General features: G+C 52.0%; 2 protein-coding genes across 2 annotated transcripts; one reads left to right on the top strand and one right to left on the bottom strand.

The window, feature by feature from the left end:
• Positions 1 to 552: 552 nt before the first annotated feature.
• Positions 553 to 5,254, bottom strand: coq2 (coenzyme Q2 4-hydroxybenzoate polyprenyltransferase). The gene is made up of 8 exons (XM_086169602.1): positions 5,014 to 5,254; positions 3,807 to 4,142; positions 3,530 to 3,696; positions 2,560 to 2,681; positions 2,311 to 2,396; positions 2,100 to 2,233; positions 883 to 1,071; positions 553 to 806 (listed from the first exon to the last, which is right to left on the bottom strand). Exons 2-8 carry the CDS (start codon positions 4,108 to 4,110, stop codon positions 654 to 656), a joined length of 1,155 nt encoding a protein of 384 aa, XP_086025728.1. The 5' UTR covers positions 4,111 to 4,142; positions 5,014 to 5,254; the 3' UTR covers positions 553 to 653.
• A 436-nt stretch (positions 5,255 to 5,690) lies between these two features.
• LOC147221226 (zinc finger protein 462-like) lies at positions 5,691 to 19,999 on the top strand. The gene is made up of 10 exons (XM_086169601.1): positions 5,691 to 5,826; positions 6,863 to 12,070; positions 12,149 to 12,408; positions 13,697 to 13,815; positions 13,883 to 13,990; positions 14,176 to 14,419; positions 16,153 to 16,295; positions 16,374 to 16,597; positions 17,668 to 18,667; positions 19,447 to 19,999. The coding sequence occupies exons 2-10, from the start codon at positions 6,902 to 6,904 to the stop codon at positions 19,563 to 19,565; spliced, it is 7,386 nt and encodes a 2,461-aa protein (XP_086025727.1). The 5' UTR covers positions 5,691 to 5,826; positions 6,863 to 6,901; the 3' UTR covers positions 19,566 to 19,999.
• The last annotated feature ends 1,104 nt before the right edge of the window (positions 20,000 to 21,103 follow it).

Here is a 21,103-nt window from a genome sequence, read left to right as displayed (position 1 = left end):
AAATAATTGAATTGAGAAACGTCACGAGGAAATTCCAACGATGATTTGACTGCCAATTAAAGCTACATGAAGTAACGTGTTCCACGCCGGCAATGCTTCATTTCATTTATTAGGAGTGCACGGCTATTCGGGCGGCTGCTGTCAAAACACCGGGATTAAAGATAGAAACCACCGGAAAACTACAAATCGCATCCTCCGAATGGCGTGCGAATGCTGGTCGGTCTCCGTACGTGACCCCGTGACGGGTCCAGGGTGAACAACCCTGCAACCCTGAATGCAGGAGAAGCGTGTCCATGAGTGACTGAATGATGAGATATCTTATATATATATATATATGCATGTGTGTCTGAGTTTCTCTCGCTCGAGCTGATTTTGGACGTCGCCTCCCGTTTCAGAGTGTTTCCGTTCGCCTTCCAACCCGTGACGCTTTGCCGGCCTGTTCTTGGACTTTTACCGCTCTCTAGTGGTTGAAATATTACGAGTCCGATCACAAACCACACAGGCTGTCCGGCTGAAAGGGGGGAAAAAAAAAAAAATCACATTACGCAGCGATGGATTTCATTCGAGGTTCATTTGAAACTTGCAAATATTCCCCACTGTTACACAGATCGGTGTGTAAGTTGCGGACGGCGTGCGGCGATCTCGCCTCCTCGTCATCTCCCAGCCGCTTCTTCTTTAGATTCCTCTCTTCTCTCTTTCCACAAGTTCCCCGCCACGACGCCCAGCAGCAACAGCAGCCCCAGGTTTTTGTTGGACACGAACGTCTTCCAGCAGTGCGCCGGGTCGTCGATGTCCAGCGTGTAAATCTGGAAGACAATAATCCTCGGAGGTTGAAGGGCTAAGCTGTCGGCAAAACGCGATGGAAAAGGGCGCGTTCCTCACCTGGTGTGCCAGGTTGGCGGCCACGGCGGACAGCGTCACGTAGTAAGGGAGCGTCTGCTCGGCGGCGACTCCCGCCGCGACCAGCCCCGACACCATGGCCACGGCGAAGCCGCTCAGCCAAGGCTTGGTTTGCTCCTGGAACCTCAGCGCGGTCGACCTCACCCCGACCTTGACGTCGTCTAATTTATCCTAGGAGTTGAAGGCAGAGGAGATGCGGCTGCGGGAGGCGTGTTCGTCACGTGTGTTCTAACAGCAGGTTTTTTAATCCCAACATCGAGCAAAGCCAGAGCCCGAGCTGATGCTCCGGGGCTTTGAGTGTGAAGAAAAATCCAAATGGACGGTCATTTTGGAAAATAAAAGGAACCTAAAAAGTTCCTTATGGCCTGGAGATCACTTATTAGCATCTACATCTCCATATAAATATGTCCACAGTGGACCCTCGCTACTTTACGGATTTTATTTGTCATTCGTTTCTCGCGATTTATCATTCCTCAGCATGTTTTTGCAGTATTTGAACATTTTTTCGGCCTAAGAAGAAAGAAACAGTAAAAAATATCTAAACTAAAATCAGTTAAAGATTCCCCATCATGGCCGCCTCTCGCCGACAAACCGGCGCCAGAGTCGCCGTCTAAAGAGTTGTAAAGCTCTCATTGGCTCTGCGGCGCCTCGCCGGTTTTCATCGCCAGAACAACTACTGCGACGCAATTCATCGTCATGCAAGTTTCGGCGCAGCAAAGTAGTTTCCACGGTGAGTATTTCAATGTTTATCGTGGGTTATAATGTTTATAAAGGTGTAATACACTCGGCGGTGGGTCGAGGGTTAATATTTCTGTAAATACCATCAAAGCGATCGCGCCTCTAGTTGCGGAAATGCACTTTTCGCGTGGACTCTCGGAACGTAACCCCCGTGAAAAGCGAGGGTCCGCTGTATTATCTCAATATTTTAATTTGGATTTTTATTCTAAACGTGTTCCATCGTTTACGAATTCACACTTTCCTCTTTTCACATGTTCAATCCGCAAACATGCGCAAAATGGCGTAAGCACGAGTTGACACGTTTGTACGCCCGCCCCGTGTACATTTTTGCACCGTCTCAAAACAACACTCAGTTATTATATTGTGTGCAAAAGAAACAAACTCAACCCTGGAAAAAAAACAATATGATTTTAAATGAAAAATGTTCCCAACCAGGCGGTGCAGCGGCGCTCCTCTCCCACCTGATGTGCGTAGATGGTGTCGTATATCAGCGTCCACATCACCCCGGAGAGGTACAGCGGGAGGCACACCGACCAGTCGCAGGAGCCTCTGACGGCGGCCCAGCCCACCAGCGCGCCCCAGTTGATGGTCAGGCCTCGTCGGCACATGCGGGTGACACGCGTGAAAGCGCGAAGCCGTGCGGACGAGGAGGCGGCGGATGCTAAAGCTCACCTAGCATCAGCTGAGGCCAGTAGGTGATCCTCTTCATCAGCGGGTAGGTGCTGACCAACAGCAGCGAGGAGGCGCACAGGATCTTGCTGCCGCGAGGAGGAAGACAAGAGTCGGTTGGTGGCAAAGATAAACTTCTGCATATACGTGGTAGCTTTTAATGGTGTCAATCCTGCGCGTGCAGATATTTCTATCAGCTGCTAAATACGCCGGACAGAGATAAAACTACAAACATGGAGGGCGCCGCTGTACCTGTAATCGTTTAGACACAAGAGAACCCCGAGGGCGAGAGAGAGCTGCCCGCCCAGGAACGCCAGCGCCTGGAGCTGGGAAACCTCCCCCGAAGCCACGGGTCGATCCGCTGTGCGGGACACCTGCGGAAACGGACACGTTGCTGGGGGGAATCTGGAATTCCAAGTCCAGAAAGAGGTTATTTGGGGTTTCGATCGTACCAACTGGCGAGCGGCGCAACCTGATGGAACGCGACCGCCGCGGGCAGCGACGGCTGCCTGAGCTCGTCTCTTTTTCTATCATATTCAGTGGAAACGGAAAGCCGGATTCCAACAGCAGGAGTCTATCTTGCTGTAAAACTTATATAAAGAGCACAATATACTATCAATACTTTACTGCGAACAACATAAAACGGGCCCGTTAGTTCGGTTTGATTATCGCGCCCGGGATATCGAGGTGCGACGCCACCGTGACCCTGGTTGAATAGCAACACCGCAAATGTTAGACAAATGTTCGACAAAAGTTAAGACAATTCATATTTCATTGTATTTCTTAGTCTTCCTCCTTTCTACTATCATCTATTACTGTTATGTTTTTCCCTTGAAACTCTGGCACAACAATTTCCTTCGGGATAAATAAAGTTGTTCTCATCTCATCTCAAATGGACAGACAGTAAATCGACCCTGTCGTCTCTGCTCATAAAACACACCCGGTTACATTTGAACCGGTCACGAGAGCACGTCGAGCGCAGCCCTCTGAACCCCAGTCCTCAGCCGGTGGAGGTCCACACCAGTCCTTGTGAGGAACGGATCATTTCAATGGACACACCCCTAAAACGTCTGGTTGCCCAGTAACTATTCTGGCAGAAACCAGAAGAGCGAATCATGACCGGATGACCGTGAAGTCCAACTGTCACCTGGTTAAACATGAACCGCTTAAAGTTAATTTTCACCCTCTGCGAACCCGAGAGGGTGAAATCTCTACACGGCACCTTCTTGTCAAAGTCTCTGTCCCACATGTCGTTGACGGTGCATCCGGCTCCTCGCATCAGAACGGCCCCGGCGCCGAACAGGACGAGCATGAGCGGGTCGGGGAGGCATCCCGGCTCGGCGGCCAGGGCCAGGCTCCAGGTACAGGGGAGGTACAGCAGCCACGTGCCTGCAAAATAACACATCCGGGGTGAAATGTCATGTGAGCCATCTGACCTGAAACGTGTCGTCAGGTTGCGCCTCATGTGACGTAAGACGGGCCCGCCGAACGCGACGCACCGATAGGTTTGTCGAGCCTCATCAGCCGGAGGTACGGCCGGACCGCTGCCGGGGCCGAGCTCACGATCTTTACAGGTGAGAGGCTGAACGTCCTTCTTCCATGATGAGGCGCTTCCCGTAGACTAAGCCAGGGACGGGTCGCGCTCCGGCTGTGGAAAACCCTTCTCGGCACGACGGCGTCCGACCGGAGACGGTTAGGGGTGGAGGTTGCGAGGATGACACAGGAGGGGGTGAACGCGGGACGGTGAACCCTCTTGAGATTGTTCAGAGCACATTGGAACATCAGCTTGGCCGGAGGCATCATGTTCCTCCGCTGTCGGGGGAATCACTGCCGCCCTACAACACAGAGACACACAGAACTTGCACAATGGCTTCTCGCTGCAGATAACTAATGTGCCACTGCAGGCACTCCTTTTGTGTTACGCCAGAGACACAAAGACTTGGACGTTCACGTGTCAGGAAGCGTTTGTGTGCACGTAGCTGCAACATTTTACCTTTTATGACAGCAATAGCTACCAACATTGGTTCAATAGCGTCATTGGTAATAAGCGTCTCTCTCTTTTCTCTCTCTCTGAGAGGAAGACCGGATGAAAATGACTGCCACGCTCCAGACTTAGGATTTAGTCTTCCCTGCACACTCAGCTCATATTTCTGGGTGTTGTTTGCTTGACAGAGGAACCACTGATTGAGACTAAAGATTTTCTTTCCCTGCACTTTGGAGGCTACAGATCCAGGTCAGATCCAGCTCGGATCCAGCTCAGATCCTGCTCAGGAGCATCATGAGACGGGCTCGGATCCTTGGATCCATCTCTCTAGGGACCAGAAACTCTTGGTGCACACAGGCAGCCATTAAAGCTATTATTTTGCTTTTATAGAAGTTTAACGTTTACGACGAAACATTGAGGACAGACCGCCGGTAACTTTTAATAGATAATTCAAGCAGAGATAAGGATTTTGATCAGGGTTTGTGGTTTCGACCAACGGGTTCTTCTTCTGTTTACACATTTCACTGTGGCTAGTGTGTTACTGCCATCCACCGGTGAAAACACCGCATGGCAACTTCACCCATTTTTAATCTTTTAACATTGCTTTTCCGGGAGGGTCATATTTTTCCCCGCGCGATTCCTTTTGCTTCACTCAAACCCGAAGTTTGGTTTTACGATAACCGCGTTTAAGCTCATTTCAAGTATCATGCCGGAGTGCTTACTAGCTTCTCAGGCTCCGCGGGATTCTCATGGGCGTCTCCGCGCTTCCCCGTCCGCTTAATCCTTGTCGATTTAATGTCGTGTATCAGACTAAAATTGCGCATCCGGGTTTCTTCGACGGACGGGCTTTTAAAACATTTATTCCTGCGCTATGTTAGCATCGCCGGTGTTGTTGTGTGCGCGCGGAGCAGCGGGCTAGCGGGGAGCCGCTTGTTGTTGTTGTCCGCTCCGAAATGCGTCCGGGTGGAAACACTGGCCGGACCCGGAACCAATGTCACGACAGGAAACCGACTCGAATCCGCTAAATCTGCTGTGATTTATCGAATTCGCCGATTTTTTTTCCCCGATATGTGTCAAAAACCACTCGGATGTACATTTTAATTTGGGACGATTTATTTGCGATGATTTATCTCACCTCTCATTCGCAAAGCATTTGTTTTTGTTACCGAGCTGCTTGGACGCACGTCTTTGTCAAGCTTATCTATCGCGGTGTTATTTGTCAGCAGATAGCTGCTTTCAACTAATCAATATATCGACCAAATCTGGCGTAAGAGCATCTTCGGTCGGTCAGTTCGCGTCTAAATGTCGCCCCGAGTGTGCGGTCATCAGATATCGGACAGATTTATTTTGAAGACAAGACGACTTCCGGCGGAAGTGAAGTCGCGAACCGAGCGTGGATGAACCAGTGCCTTGCTGAAGCGGAAAGCACGAAAACTTGGGAGTCGCGGGAAAAATGGCGGATATGGCTGGCTTGTTCCTGTTGTCAGCGCCCGGGACCGCAAACGATAACATCTGAGCCGCAACCCCGTCGCTGCGTGAGTAAACTAGCCGTGCGTTGCTAACATTAGATGGAGGTTGTGTGCAGCAGCCCGCCGCTCCGGGTGCCTTCCCGGCCGGCCGGGTGTCCACAGTTTCCTTCGTTAAAGGGCTAACTTGTTCCACGGCTCTTCTCCGGTTACCTTCACCGCCCCTGCGGAAGACAGCAACTTATCCACGCTCTTCTCCTCCTCTGGCTTTCCTCCCATCCCTGATGTCATCACTAATGTCTTACTTGTACGTTTCAGCTCAGCGTTTCTTTCTCTCTGTCTCACTCTCGCTCGCTGTGCGTGTGTGTGTGTGTGCGCGCGCGCGGACACACACACACACACACACACACACACACACACACACACGCATGCATGCTCAAAGTTGACCCTAGAATCCGTTTTCACTAACATGCATTGTGCATTACACTGAGTGTATGTGTGTGTGTGTGTGTGTGTGTGTGTGTGTGTGTGTGTGTGTGTCCTCACAAGCAACCGTGCATACTCTCACTCTGAAGTATGGAAATCGGAGGCAGTCTCCTTTTCAGAAATGGTCCACGCCTTCCGTCTACTTATCTCCAGCTGCCTTTATCTTGTAGGAGATGGTGCCTCCGAGTTAATCCAGCTTTTCTGCCTGTATGCATCCCATCTAAAGGCCATGTAAGAGTAAACTTATTGCTCAGCCTCTGATGGCTCCCAGCATCCCTCATCATTTTTTCTTCGCAGCTTATAATGATGCGGGGAACGTCCGTGGGGCTCGGCTTACGTAACGTGCCATTTTCTCGTGGTCCGGGTCTGGACGGGTGACTCTTCTGCCTGTGGACGGGCGTGTGGCGCGCAGCTCCGGGATCTGGAAATGCATCTCCTTTCCACAGCGGCGGAGCGCGTTTCCGTCCGCCGGTTGTATTCGCGCGTTAGTCGCATTGGTAATAAACCTATAACCGTTGTTGTTGGTAAGCAGCGAAGCTCCGGCGGCGTTCGGGAAGCCCGCGTCCGACCCATTTCTGGACGCGACCGAGCTGAGTAACGTCTGTCTTCTGTCTTCTAGATGTGCTTTGACTATGCAAATGTTTGACCGAGGAGCCGGATGCACAGAGATTTTGATGTGATGGAGAATCAGTCAACCGCTGAGAGAATTCAGAGCGGTGTTTACCAGTGTAGTCACTGCGTGCTCAAGTTTAAATCCAAGATCTTCCTCTTCAAACACCTCGACAGCGCGCATGGTTTCGGTGTAGAGGACGCTCTCGGTGCCGACGCGCACGATGAAGGAAGCGCTTCGGAACCCCAGCGCTGTGATTTTAAAGCGTGCAGCGGGATCGCGATTGAGGGCGCGAACGACGGATGCGAAAACGCGGAGAAATCGAAAGGAGGCCAAACGACGTCCGATGACCCGGAGGCCGTCCTGTGGAACCCCCTCGCCGGAGATGCAGGTCCTGCCTCGAAAGCTAAAAGAAGCCTTTCTCCGTCGAAGGGTCCGAAAGCTAACAAAAAGCCATTACAAGCGGCCGGCAAGAACTTTTTGGGCTCTCCCGGGTCACACGAGACACCTCCGGAGATGCTCACTCAAAGCCCAATGCGTGGCGAGAGCACCGGAGGAACGCTGCTCTTGACGGAGTCTCCGTCGAACCCCAACAGCAGCGGCGTGTTTAAAGTCACCGCAAAGTCTCTGATTGACTTTTCGAAAGAGCCTCACCAGATTTTGCAAAACGATCAAGTTTTCATCGCCGACCCGACACAGAGTCCGAAGGAACAAGTCCAGGAGCCGCCGCTTACCTCTAAACACAGCAAGAGGACCTGCGGCGACACCTACCAAAGGCACGCGGCTCGGAAAATACAGAACAACGAAGAAGACGCCAAGCTAGCGGAGGAATCGTCGTTCTGTCGGGACCTAACCCTCAGAGACGCGAGAGACCAGGACCACGCACGGGGGGGCGAGACGGCGGCGGCGGCGAATACGCGAGGCCAGAATACGTACTTTTGCAAGCACTGCGACTACAGAAACGAGTGCATTGAAAAGGTATCCAGCCATTACCACAACAACCACCCGTACATCCGCTTTAATTCCGAGTACATCAAGGATCCAAATGCCAAGAGTGCTACCTTCAGGTGTCTGGTCTGTCCGGTTGAGTATTTATCTGTAGCAACCCTGAAGGCCCACCATAGAGACAACCATAAGGGGGCCCCAGATGTCTTCCAACTGCAGCTTTGTGAACTCAGTTTGGTTTTCAAATGTTTTCTCTGTCCCCTCACCACTCACATGCTGGAAAGCCTAGAAGAACACTACAGGGAAAAACACCCAGCGCACCAATTAGATAATGCATTGATGCGCCACAAATATTTGGAAACCACTTGTCAAGAGGAATCATCTCAGTCGAGTCCGAGTGAAAAGACTCCCTGCTCAGACGGATCGGGGACGCTCTACCCAGAGATGGGCTCCAGAATGTGTGAGGAAGTCAAATGCGCACCCTCGTTCCAGAGCCCCACCTCCAGGACGCCCGACGCGCCCGCGTACAAATGCGCCAACTGCGATTTCGGCCATAAGTCGCCCGTTGTTCTCCACCTCCACTACCGAAACCACCACCCGGAGAAAGTGGTCACCATCGACAAGATTAAAAAATCGCTCGGCGGCACGTCGCGGCAAATTGTACCGGAAAAGAATTCCGAGTTTTTCATATCCGGGACCATAATAGAGAAACCCACGCCCTCAAAGGGGACCTCAGATTCGGCAGCCGACGTCAACAGCGCCGCTCAAACGTCTCCGCAGAATTGTTCTTTGTTCGAGTTGAATACGAAGCACTTCCATGGCTTTCCTAGGAGTAGCCCGGAGTCCGCCAGAACCCAGGAAATAGAATCCGCCGAGGACGGACTTCGGGGGATCGACGCGCTCGCGGAGCCCGTCGTGGACGCGTCCACGTTTTCCGGTATCGCCGCGAGAGGCGTGGTTTCCCTTCGCGGCGAAGGACATAGCGAACACACGCGAGGCGATGGCGAAGATGCCGTTAACCACGGTGTCCAGGAGGACGACGACGACAAACATGGGAGGGAAGCCATTTCCGCAGCAGGCACATCGTCTGAAGGGAAATCCGGGAAACAAGACGGAGCGCACGATGACGAAGCGCTTCGGCATAAAGAGAGCGACAAGTCGCCAAAGTCAAGTCCAGAGGTGAACGCTTACGTGTGTCCCGAGGACTTGTATTACTGCCAGAACTGTAACTATGGAAATCCGTCGATCAAGGGGGTGTTGAACCATCAGATCAAAGTGCACAAAAAAATCCCAATCAACAGCGAACACGTGACCGAATATACGGATCTGATTCGTGACAAAATACGAAAGGTCAAGTCTCAAACGAAGGAGTCGCCCTCTGCTATCAGTCTACCTCTACCTATTATAAACGAAGGCGACGAAGAGATGTTTTTCTGCCACCTTTGCAACTTCCGGAAAAGGACCTTTGCCCAGATCCTGCACCACTACTCCAGGAGCCACCGGGGATTTCACTGCCAGGCCGAACAGGTCCGGTTGTACACCGCTGTGGTTTACGAGCAGACGCGGAAGCTGCACCTGACATCGGCGTCGGGCCAGGAAGTCCATCGGGCGCCCGTCGGTAAGAAAGAAAGCGAAACTAAAAAGATAAAGAATCTCGGTCAGTCCGCTACGCTTCCGGTGCCCTCGTCGATGAGAGCCTCACAAATGCGCAAGGCCCTTTATTGCTACAAGTGCACGTACAGCACGGAGCACGAGTATCTCTTAAGGAGGCACGTACGGAAAACCCACCGGGCCAATCGTCCCGATACCGATGCTCCGAGAGTGGCTTCGGAACAAGGACGCTCCCAGTCAAGCTACCAGTGTGATTTGTGTAGTTTCTGTCATAAAAACGCAGCAGGGATGTCCAAACACTACCAGACACAACACCCGGAAAATCGACCGAGCCGCGAGTTCATCATTAATCAGCTGTATGTCGGCCAGGAAACGTTGTCCTCCAAAAAGAAGATGCGCAAAGTAAAGGAAATCGAGGTCGATAGTCCGCTGTCTTTGCAAAAGCCCGGCCAAAACGAAACAAAGACCTACTCCTGTAGAGCGTGCTCGTTTAAAGGAAGCTCCGTGGAGAGCGTCACCCTTCACTATCGCGCTATCCATCCTTGGTCGGTGAAAGAAGACGGCTCGGTCCCAGATGTCGTCCGAAGACGAAAAGCAAGCGCAAATATACACAGCGAGAACGAGAGCGAAACCTCCGGATCCTTTGAAACGTACCAAGCGCCGGGCGACTCGGAAAACTTCACCGAGTTGTCTTGCGAGTCGCCCCCTAAGATGAAGCGCTCCTGCCCGTCTGCAAGGGCCCAAAACCAGGGCGGCGGCGGCGGCGCCGACGTTGAAATGGAACCTCAGAAATGCGTTCCCGAAAGCCTCGTCACGGAGCAAGAGCCAGAGGCGAAGGAAGAGCAAATGTTGCCCGTGGAGATCTTCAGATGTCCTCAATGCATGTATGTCAACGACAGCTACCAAGGAGTTGTCATTCACTGCCAAAATATGCACCCCGAGCTCACCTCGAGCGGAGACGCTCTGAACGTGGAGAAAACACAATGGTACCGTTGGGACAAACGCTCGATCAAAGACGGTCCTGATGACGCCTTTAAATGTAGAGGCTACATGTGTAAACTCTGTGAACAAATCCATTCCACATTGAAGAGGCTCAACAAGCACCTGGTGAAGGTCCATGATGAAAGTGTGCCAGGTAGACCCCAACAAGAGTCCAATCCCGCAAAGCAAAAAAGTAAAGCGCAGAAGTACCTGGGCTCAAAATTGCAACACGCGTCATATCGAAAGAAGTACGCCCGCATTCTTGGCCAGCACTACACGTATTCCCGTAGCTCCAAAATTGCGATGGGTCAGCACTTACACCTGAAGCATAAAAACCCTTCCGCGCCGGAAGTCCGCAACTGCGTGCACACCTGCGTCCTGTGCGCCAAGTCCTACTTGAGGAAAAAGAATCTCGGATGCCATTACGCCACCAAACACGGACAGGATGCCTTTTTGAAATACTTTGCCGAAGCGTGCGTACAGTCCCCGGAGGAGGCCGCCCCGGCGTCCCCGCAAAATCCTCCGGCCGGACTACCGGAAGACAAGCCCGAGTCCTGCGACCCCGGCGCCGAGCCGAGCCGCCGGGAAACCAAGAAAGTGATGTTCAAATGTCCGAGGTGTCCCTATGTAAACGCGAGCCTCCACGGGATGCTGACTCACTGCCAAATGAGGCACCCTTCCTTCCGAGCCAGGGCGGATACGCTTCAGAAGGATGAAATACAGCTGGGTAACATGGTCAACTGCACAATGGGAAAGGCCTCCAACGAGAGAGGCTACGTTTGTAAATTTTGTCCACAGATCCACGCGTCACTGAGTAAACTGAGAATGCACTGCGCGGCGGACCACAGTCAGGCCGAGCACCTGGCCTCCGAACACCCGGTCGAAAGTGAAACCGAAAATCTACCTCTGGCTCCGCTCGCGACTCCGCCGTCCGCCGCCGCCTCCTCGCCAAACAGAGATTCCTCGGGCGGCGTGGACGGCGGCCCCGCTCCTCGGTCCGACGCCCAGCAGATGAACGCCGCGGGCGGAAGACCCGATGAGGTCTTCTGCAAATGCTCCCTGTGCAGCTTCTCATCTTTAAAGTCCAGGCATCTCGGAAACCATTACTCGAAAAAACACGGGAAGTCCGTGTTGCTCAAAGGCTTCGCCGGCGCGCCACGGGAAAAGACGTCTTCGGACCCCGGCCGGTCGCAGGCGCCGCCGGGGGAAGACGAGGAACCGTCTTACAGGTGTCACATTTGTAAATATACGGCCCATCACCGGAAGTACCTCGCCAGTCACTACAAACACAAACACAAATTCAGTTCCCTCACCACACATACGCTTCTGTCGAAGTACAATAAAAAAAAGGTCAACTACCAGCCCCGACCCGAGGACGCCGACCGCAAAAAGTGTCAAAATTGTCCCGACCTGGACTTCGACTCGTCGCAGCAGCTCCTGGTCCACTACAGCGAATACCACGGCTCCGACGTCAAGCCGGACTTCACGGTGCTGACGCCGAGCTCGGAGGGCAGCCCGGGCGTGTACGCCTGCGCCCACTGCCAGACCCAAGTCAACGGGATCGAAAAGCTGTGCGTCCACCTGGACCGGCACGGGCGGATCCAGAAGAGGACGGTCGACACCGGGAGGAACAAGCCATCGATTGCCTTTCTCAAAATAACCGACGCCCGGTCCGATACGGTGAGTCGACCGTCTTTCCGGCTTTCCCTCCGGGTTCCGTTCACCCCACGTTTACGGGGAACCGCTTGTGCTTTTCAGACCGGCGAGCTCGAGGCGCCGCCCGCGTCGGAAGAGACGTCCCCTATTTTGTCAGCGAGCCACGTTTCTTCTTCTTCGCCGCCGCCGCCGCCTATGGCCGGAGAGCTACCGGAGGTGGAGTCGAGAGGCGACCGATACACCTGCGCTCAGTGCGCGCAGCCGTTCAGGTCTTTGACGGGCCTGCGTTCCCACGAGCGCAGCCACACAGCCTTAGCGGCCGTCAACAAAATAAACCTTCCTACCTCGTTGAAAAAGCACAGGTAAGAACGGTTATTTGCGTTTTTGAATGGTTTCGCTTCCAAGACACTACAGCGTCCACACGAGTGGATGGTTTCATTTCTCCATATGAGTGGATGGTTGTGCGTCTCCATGACGCTTGTTCCTGATTCGTGAACGAAAGGCTGAATGTTTGGTCCTCGGATCCAGTCGTCCCCAACCTTTTTTTGCGCCACGGAAACCGGGTTTATGTAAGAAAATGTTTCCGTGGACCGGGAGTTTAAATAATAGGGTTCGGGTTTAGTCCAGGGGTCGGCAGCCCGCGGCTCCGAGCGGCTCGGGAAAATAAATTACAAATATTTAATTGAAGTGTATTTCATTTGTGTTAATTCCTTTTTTTTTTTACTTTTAGTTCTAAGTTGGAAGATTATCATGATCTTGAAATATTAAATAAGATTATATTTATTATTTTTCGCCGCTCAAAATAACGTCACACTGGCGGAAGCCGGTAAAGTCCCGATTTTGCAGAAGTCCCATAAACCAGGTAAAATAAATATTTATGAAGATATTTTGCAAATATTTATTTTTCATTGTTTACTGACGCAGTGATTTTTTTTTTTCCCGATTTATTTTTAAAATTCAGGTCAAGGCTCCGCTCCACGCTCTGAAAGCCCAAAGCTCAAAATGACTTCCTTACATAAATAAAATTTAATTTTCCCTTTAATACTTTGTGAATTTCAGAAGCAACACACGACACACTTGTTTATACAAAGTGTAAAGGTAATAAAAAGCAATATATACTGCGGTACCTTTATTTTAGACGTCAAAAAGTTATTGCGACTCCCAGTGTTTTCTTTTCCGAGGAAACCGGGTCCAAATGTCTCTTTGGGTGTTAAAGGTTGCCGCCCCCTGGTTCAGGGTTACACTTTATATCGGGTACAAGATGAAGTGTGGCAGTATGACGGAGCAGGAACGGTCTTTTTTCAAAATAAGATCCGGAGGGTCTCGTGAAAAAATACAAGAAAGATTTTCTTTGCGGACGAGCACCAGATGATCCGTGGACCAGGGCTTGGGGGCGGCTGGTCGACACGACGAGAACGAGCCAGTTAATGGTCGGATATATGTTATGTGCGAATGAGGTTCTCAGTCGTCCAGGTCACGGTGGATTCTCGTCGTGGCGATGGGACTTGAATTTCTTCACTTGAAGACGTTTCGCCCGCCTGGATGACAAATTCAAGCCCCGTTGCCACGACAAGAAACCGCGGCGAATGTCACGATGCCCGTCGATCGGAGACGTTTCACTAAAAGTTGACTTCCCATCGTCTCAAACAGCTTGAACAAATATTTCCTCTACAAGTCTGGGACTTCGAAGCCTTTCCGCTGCCTGATCTGCTCGTACCAGACGTCCGTCTTTGGGATGTGGAGGGGCCACTTCGTGAAGAAACACAGAGGTGAGGAGGCTCATTGGACACGATGTTGTTAATTTAACATGGAAATAAAATCTCTCCCAACGCCCAGATGTCATGGTGAACTCGTCGGGGACGGACGAGCACGCCGACGGGACGACCCCTCCGGCCGGCCTGGACGGCCCGACACCCTCCGGGGGAAAACCCGGATTTGCCAGAGGCAAGTTTTGTCCCCTCAGAGTTTGCACGCCTGGATAAACGCAACCGCCAGAGTATAGAATAGTCTTTTTTTTTAACAATTTGTATAAAGCGCATTTCAAGGATCACAAGATGGACGCACTCGCGGGACATTCTGCAGTTGCGATGACCGTAGTTTGGCTTTTTTTTTCCCCCGTTTCCCCCCAGAGTTGCTGTACCTGGAGCCGCCGCTCGTGCAGCAGCAGCTCAACCAAATCAGCTTGATGGCTCAGAGAGGCGCCTCGCCCGTCGCGATGGTGCAAGAAACGGCGTTTCCTGACAACGGCGTCCTCCACTGTGAATTCTGCCAGTTCAGTAGCAGCCACCAGTCTAGCATACGGCGCCACTACCTGCAGCGGCACGGAAAGAAGGTCCTCAGGTGTAAGGAATGTAACTTTTTCAGTGGTTTAAGGTGAGTCACGGCCGCCGGCGTCCTCTTTTTCAATCACGACCACTTTATTTGCGTCGATGTTGACAACTCCAAGCAGTGGTGTCAAGGTGTCGCCCAAGAAGGCAACTACTTCTGGCCTCATTGGCACGGCAAATAATTAAAACGAGGCCTCGGTCTCGGCCTTTAATAATGATGACAACAATAATGTGTTTTATTTAAGGCGCCTTCCTCGACGACAGGGGTGTCAAACTCACACAGCGGGACAAAATTTAAAAATGGGTGCAGGTCGAGTGTCGGAGTGGTTCAATGTTTATGGAAAAACTTATTGCATATTTTGACCCTGAACCTAACAAACCTTTTAAATTCTTGCCTCTGAAAACAAAATTAAATACATTAAAAAAACAGTTGCAAAAATTTTTTCCAGCTCTGTCTGCAGCATTTCCAGGGTAATTTCCAATGAAAAAAATTTCCACAGCCAAAAAACAATTTCCTTTAAAAACAGCTCTCTGATGCTCTCCAGTCTAGACCAGAACCTTGAACTAAACAACATTAAATACAAGAAAAATCTGTTGCATCTATTTCTTATGGCCGTATAAGCAACGCATCCTCATTCCAATGCGTCAACATTACATTTTTACATGACAGTCCTTTGGCAGACGCTTTTGTCCGAAGCAACTTACGAAGGCGTTGTCAACCGCCTGACAGAAGGTGAAGCTTCCCGGCGCATTAGGTGCCCCTTTCTCGCATCCCTGGAGGAACGCCATTTCTCGTTCGGAATACAAACATGTGCAAGATACTAACGCTTTATTTTCGGTAGGTTTTTAGAGAGAAATACAAGTGTGGATGGAGGCGTGGCTCTCCAGGAATGTCGAAAAATGATGAGAAAAAGGTTACGAATGCATGGGAATGTGACCCGAAAGGAACGGTTGATGCATCGGGATGAGAAAGTGCTGCGAAAGACAGCTTTTCCTGAGTAATTCCCCGGATCCTGCCCACAAGTCCCCTATTGTCCCGCACATCGCGGGCGCTCCATCTATCGTCAGCGGAACAAGTTCATCCCACTCGATTGACACTCCACAGCGCTCGTAGTGCATTGTGGGACTTGTAGTATTAAATGGTGCTACGTGCTACGTGCTAACCGTGCTACAGTATTCATGGTGCTTGCAACATACCGGCTGGCCAGCTCCTTGAGTTCGACATGTGTTTTAAGACGTTCTCGCGGGCCCTGTAAAATGATGCGTCGGGCCACATTTGGTCCGCGGGCCTTGAGTTTGACACGTACTCTTCACACGAGGACACCGTTGTAAAGAACAACGTAGTTGTAGCCATTTTAATGAGGGTCAACGTTCGTGGAGAAGGTCATGTGCAACTATGGCACTATGGCATGTGCAACTTCCTTGTGTGAAGAGCACGTGTCAAACTCAAGGCCCGCGGACCAAATGTGGTCCGCAACATCATTTTCCAGGGCCCGCGGGCCTTGAATTTAACATGTGGTCTTCACACAAGGACACCTTTCGAATGTTTAGTTGCCCCTGTAGATCAGGCGTATGCACTTTAGATGAGTCCTGGAGAGCATAAGATGCCTCCTTCGGAGGTGGATTTTACCAGAAATTAGACCGCAACGGTGCATTTTTGTCCAAAAGTGACGTTCTTGGTTGGACATCTGAGTGCCGTTGTTACTGTACTAAGGGGCAAAAGAATTGGCGGCGTTTTTAATTTCTACTTAAATGATAAAAGCCGACCCGTCTCATCAGGAAAACCCTGGCTATGCACATGGAGACGGCTCACTCGCTCCACCGGGCAGATGCTCTTCAAAACAAGGACCACCGCTGTCCCTTCTGCCTCTACCAGACCAAGGACAAGAACAACATGATCGACCACGTCGTCTTGCACCGCGGTAGGTCTGGCGTCGGAGAGAAGGCCGCGTCCTCCTCGTGACGGCCGTGGCTAATTTACCGTCGCGCTTGCTTTCCAGAGGAGCGCGTGGTTCCCATCGAGGTGCGGCGCCCGAAGCTGTCGCACTACCTTCGGGGCATCGTCTTCCGCTGCCACAAGTGCACTTTCACCAGCGCCAGCAACGAAACCCTGCGTCTGCACATGACCAAGCACGACGACATCAAACCCTACAAGTGCTGCCTGTGCTTCTTCGACTGCGGCCAGCTGGGCGACCTGGAGGCGCACCTGTGCGATAAGCATCAGGTGGGTAGTGCTCGGTGAAATCGGTTTTGAAAGGAAAACGCCGCGCGGGCAGTCAGCACGTCTTCATCAGCCCGGAAGGATCGGGGGGGTTACTGACCCTTTCCAGCCTCCGCGCAGCGGAGATCCAGCAGAAGCTGGATGCGAGCAGCATCCTGACATACAAGTTCCCCGTTGAAATGAACTGAAACGCTATCGATCAGTTCCGGACCCCTGGTTTTGACATGTGTTTTTAAATGAGGAAAGTGAACTTTATAAATAACAAGTAATGATGTATAATGAAAGAGAATGTGAAGAAATATAGTGGTAACATTAAGTGTATTTACCATGAAGATGGTCGCAGCGGCTAAGGGTGGAGGAAGTCATTGGTTGCTCTGTCTTTGGCTTTATCCACCCTTAATGCTACAATGTGTTGCTAAATGTGACTTTGCTCCACTTTATGTCCACTTCCCTTTATGGACGGAGTGAAGCCGCTCCTCTTTCTAAAACCATCAAACCGTCCCCGACCGGCTTTGAACGACTCTTCCGACGCCTCGTCCGGCGACGTTCTCGTCGTCCGCCGCGCCGAAACCCCGTAAATGTCTCCTGCCTTCTCACAGACGACGCTCTCGTCACCGTATCTCACCGTCCGACGCTTCTCCGTCTCTTCACGGACGAGCCGACGACACACACGCCTCTCTTTTTCCATGATTTCCCTGGGCTACCTCGTGGTGGCGGCGGGTCCCGCTGTCTTTAAGCGCCACTTCACGGTCAGCGGTGTCCACTTTGGGTGTCAAACACTCATCGCGCTCACTGCTAACGCAGATCTGAGCTCCGATCAGCGACAAATCGGACCTGGGAAAACTCCTAAGTTGGTGCAGCGGGAAGTTAAGGTTCTACTCTCGATCACAAATAAATAGCGGTTCAGTCAGCAGGTCCGTGACTTTGGGTGCCAAACAAATTGTCGGATCTGCTCCGAGCCGGACCTGCACAGTGTGTACAGTCGTGAGCTGATCTGCAAATGGTATCTTCGTTGGCCCGATTTGAGAGCTTGCGTTTTGTATTTGAACATCTTTTCTCGGTCTTCTGTGAAGGTGGTGAGAAACCATGACCTCGTGGGTCAGGTGAGCCTGGACAAGCTGCAGGCGAGGAGAGCCGGCATGCCCGAGGAGGAAGAAGAAGAAGAAGAAGAAGGGAGGTCTTCGTCGAGCCTCCGGCGCCCCAACAGCGACCGTGAAGATGCGAGATTTGTTCCCGGTTGCGTCGAGACCTCGCGGGAATCTCAAGGAGATGACGCCGCTGCGAATGCTGGGATGGCGACGGAGGCGCCGCCGGCCGAGCCGCAGCATCAGAAGCCAGAGGGAGGCGACGTCCCTTCCTTTACGCCGCTGAGTGAAAGCCAAACCCTTAAAGAGGAGCAGAAGGAAACGTCTGACAGCGAGAAGGACGCCGATCCTAAACTCCAAACTCAGGACGGCGACGTCCCCGAGAAGAACGGCGGCAGAAAGGATCTCAGACAGCAAAAGGCGGCAGAGCAGAGCTCCGGAGAGAGAGCGAGGGAACGCAGGCCGCAGATGGAGGCCCTGCAGAACACCACGCTGAACATCGAGGCCTTGGTGGAAGACGATATCTTGCGGCGCATCCTGCAGCTGGACGACGACCGCTACGTCCACAGGGGGCACAGGAGGGCGACCGAGCACCTGAAGCAGAGCGTCAAGAGCGAGTTCTCCGACGTCCGAGGCGATACGAGCGGCGGCGACGTTCCTCCAAACGCCGTCGACCAGCCCGAAGTTAAAACCGAATCGGGCCCGTCCGAGAGGAAAAAGAACCACAAGCTGCAGAACAACGGCTGGCCCCAGCAGAGCTCCACGCCGGAGGCTCCGAGAAGCACCAAGAGCAAGGAACGCCCGGGGGTCTCCACCGTGAAGTGCAAAGAACACGCGCACAGCCCGGAGAACCAGGACGGCTACGGCGAGATGCCGGTGCTGGAGAAAGAGGAGATCCACGGAGGAGACGAGAACCCGGAGGACCAAGATCTGGAGCGCCGGGACGTACCCGGGCTGAAGCAGGCGCACAACCGGCGAGCACCTCAAGGTAAGACGCTAAAATAATCCCGTTACTTTTCCAAAGTCGCCCACCGAGCTGCTTCTCCCGGCAGTAGTTTGAGAGAATGAGAACAACTTTATTTATCCTGAAGGAAATTGTTGTGCCAGAGTTTCAAGCAAAAACATAACAGTAATAGACAATAGTAGGAAGGAGGAAGAATAAGAAATACAGTAAAATATAAATTGTCTTAACTGTTTTGAGGTCCGAACTACAAAGATTTGAAGATTCCCTGCGGCTGAGGGAAGAGGAATTAAAAAGTCTGATAGCCTCAGGTGGGAAAGACCTCCTGAGGCGTTCAGTGGAGCTCCTCGGTGGGATCAGTCTACGACTGAAGGAGCTCTGACAGGACGTCAGTGTCCACGCAGGAGGTGATGGACGTTGTCCATGATGCTGAGGAGCTTCTCTGACACCTGCACCACAGACTCCAGCTCCACTCCCAGGACAGACCCAGCTCTCCTGATGAGCATGTTGAGTCTAAATTCAATTAACTAAATTGTTACTAAAGCAAGAAGAAGTAAATAGTAAAATAGAAGTAGAGAATTTAGGAAAAAGAGGCTCTAAGGTGAGGAGAAACTCTGGCAGGCAGCTGCCCGAGACGGCGCAGGACGTAGAAGTTTGGCGTGTGAAGGTCTTGCCGGTGACCTTGCGGTTCGGCGTAGACGTCGGACCTCGCGCTGGAACTCTCGTGGCGGAGAACGTTGTCATTTCTACCGGGAAAAAGTCAGATCCGGTCCCTCCTGCCGCAGCTCTCTGGTCTCGTTCCTCAGATCCGGCGGCTGCTTCGGACGGAGCGGACGAGGAGAAGCCCTTCGCTTGTGAGCTCTGCGGGCGAAAGCTGTCGAGCGTCCGCGAGCTGGAGCGTCACATCCTGCGACACGGAATGTAACTCCTCGGCCTCCGCGGCTCCCCGAGGGCCCACGTGGTTTTATACATTACCTTTTATTTTTAATGTATTGTCCACTTTAAATCTTTTAAATGTTTTGCGCCGCTTCGCTCGGCTCTCGTAGAATCAGATCACATATCAGGACCAACTGTTGAGTTTTGTGACCCATGGTCATTCAGATGTTCTTCAGACTGTTTCCTTTACAGGCTAAAAACGGAAATCCAGTTGTGATGTGAAAGTCCTCATGATGTCTAAATTAGACTTTACTGTTGTTTACAGGCCGGGATCAGAAACGTTCTATTTTTCATTGCGCATGCGTTCCTTTCAATGATTTTATGATACGGTGATTACAGTACGTATTTCCTGTAAAACAATCTACCTGTTAAACGTGTTGCTATGTAATTATTTTAAATAAAACTCAGTTTTGTCCCAACTAGATTATTTGAATGCGTTGATGATATGAACGTCTGTCAAACACAACAGTCTTCTTCTTTCAGCTAGGCCACCACAGCCAATCGCCTGCCCCCGACAAACCAGCAGCCAATCGCCTGCCCCCGTCTAACAAGCAGCCAATCACCTGCCCCCGTCGACCCGGCAGCCAATCACTTGCCCCCATCTAACCGGCAGCCGGTCGTCTGCCGCCGTCGAACCAGCAACCAATCGCCTGCCCCGGACGAGCCAGCAGCCAATCACCGGCCTCCGTCTCACCAGCAGCCAATCATCTGCCCCATTTAACCAGCAGCCAATTATTTTCCCAAACCATCAGCCAATCACCTGCCTCCATCTAACCAGCAGCCAATCACCAGCCTCCATCTAACCAGCAGCCAATCACCTGTCCCCATGTAACCATCTCATCTCACACCAGCTAATTTCCTGTCCTCTTTCCTTCCATTCATGTATCTTCTGCCGGGTCTTCCTCCACGCTCAGCAACCTTCTCCCCAGATCTTCTCCATCCCTCCTCAGTCCACGTCCAAACCATCTCCGTGTGACTTGATGTCCAGAACATCTCCCATCTGCTGTCCCTCTGACGGCCTCCTTCCTGATCCTCTCCATCCTCCTCGCTCCACAAAGAGAAATCGCCACATCTCCATCTCCGATCCTTCTCTCCACCCTCTCCATGGCTCTGGACTGTCCACACTCATCTCCTCCACCTTCTCCACGTCCAACCGGTGTACCCTCACCGCTCCCCCTGGGTTCCTCTCATTCACAGGCATGTGTTGTGTCTTGCTAGGGCTAACCTCCAGGTCACACCTCCACCTCCTCCCTGCTCCCACTGTAGCTCACGATGTCATCCGCAAACGTCACAGTCCAGTGAAACACCACGGTGATCCAGCTTAACTCCATCCCACGTGCTCAGTTCTGGTCTTTTATTAGTAATCACAGAGTATTTCCTTTCCGATATGCGTAGAATATTGTATTTTCGCGACCATAAGGCGCACCGCACTAAAAGGCGTAGTCTCCGTTGTGTGTGCTGTTACTGTATTTAACACACATATAAGGCGCACCTGATTATAAGGCGCACCTGATTATAGGGCGCGGG

The sequence above is a fragment of the Fistularia commersonii genome, chromosome 22, assembly GCF_037954325.1.
Source record: "Fistularia commersonii isolate RoL2024-O1a breed Wild chromosome 22, RoL_Fcom_v1.0, whole genome shotgun sequence".
NCBI lineage: Eukaryota > Metazoa > Chordata > Actinopteri > Syngnathiformes > Fistulariidae > Fistularia > Fistularia commersonii.
Note: the sequence above shows the minus strand (reverse complement) of the source record. Positions and strands in the feature narration are given on the sequence as shown.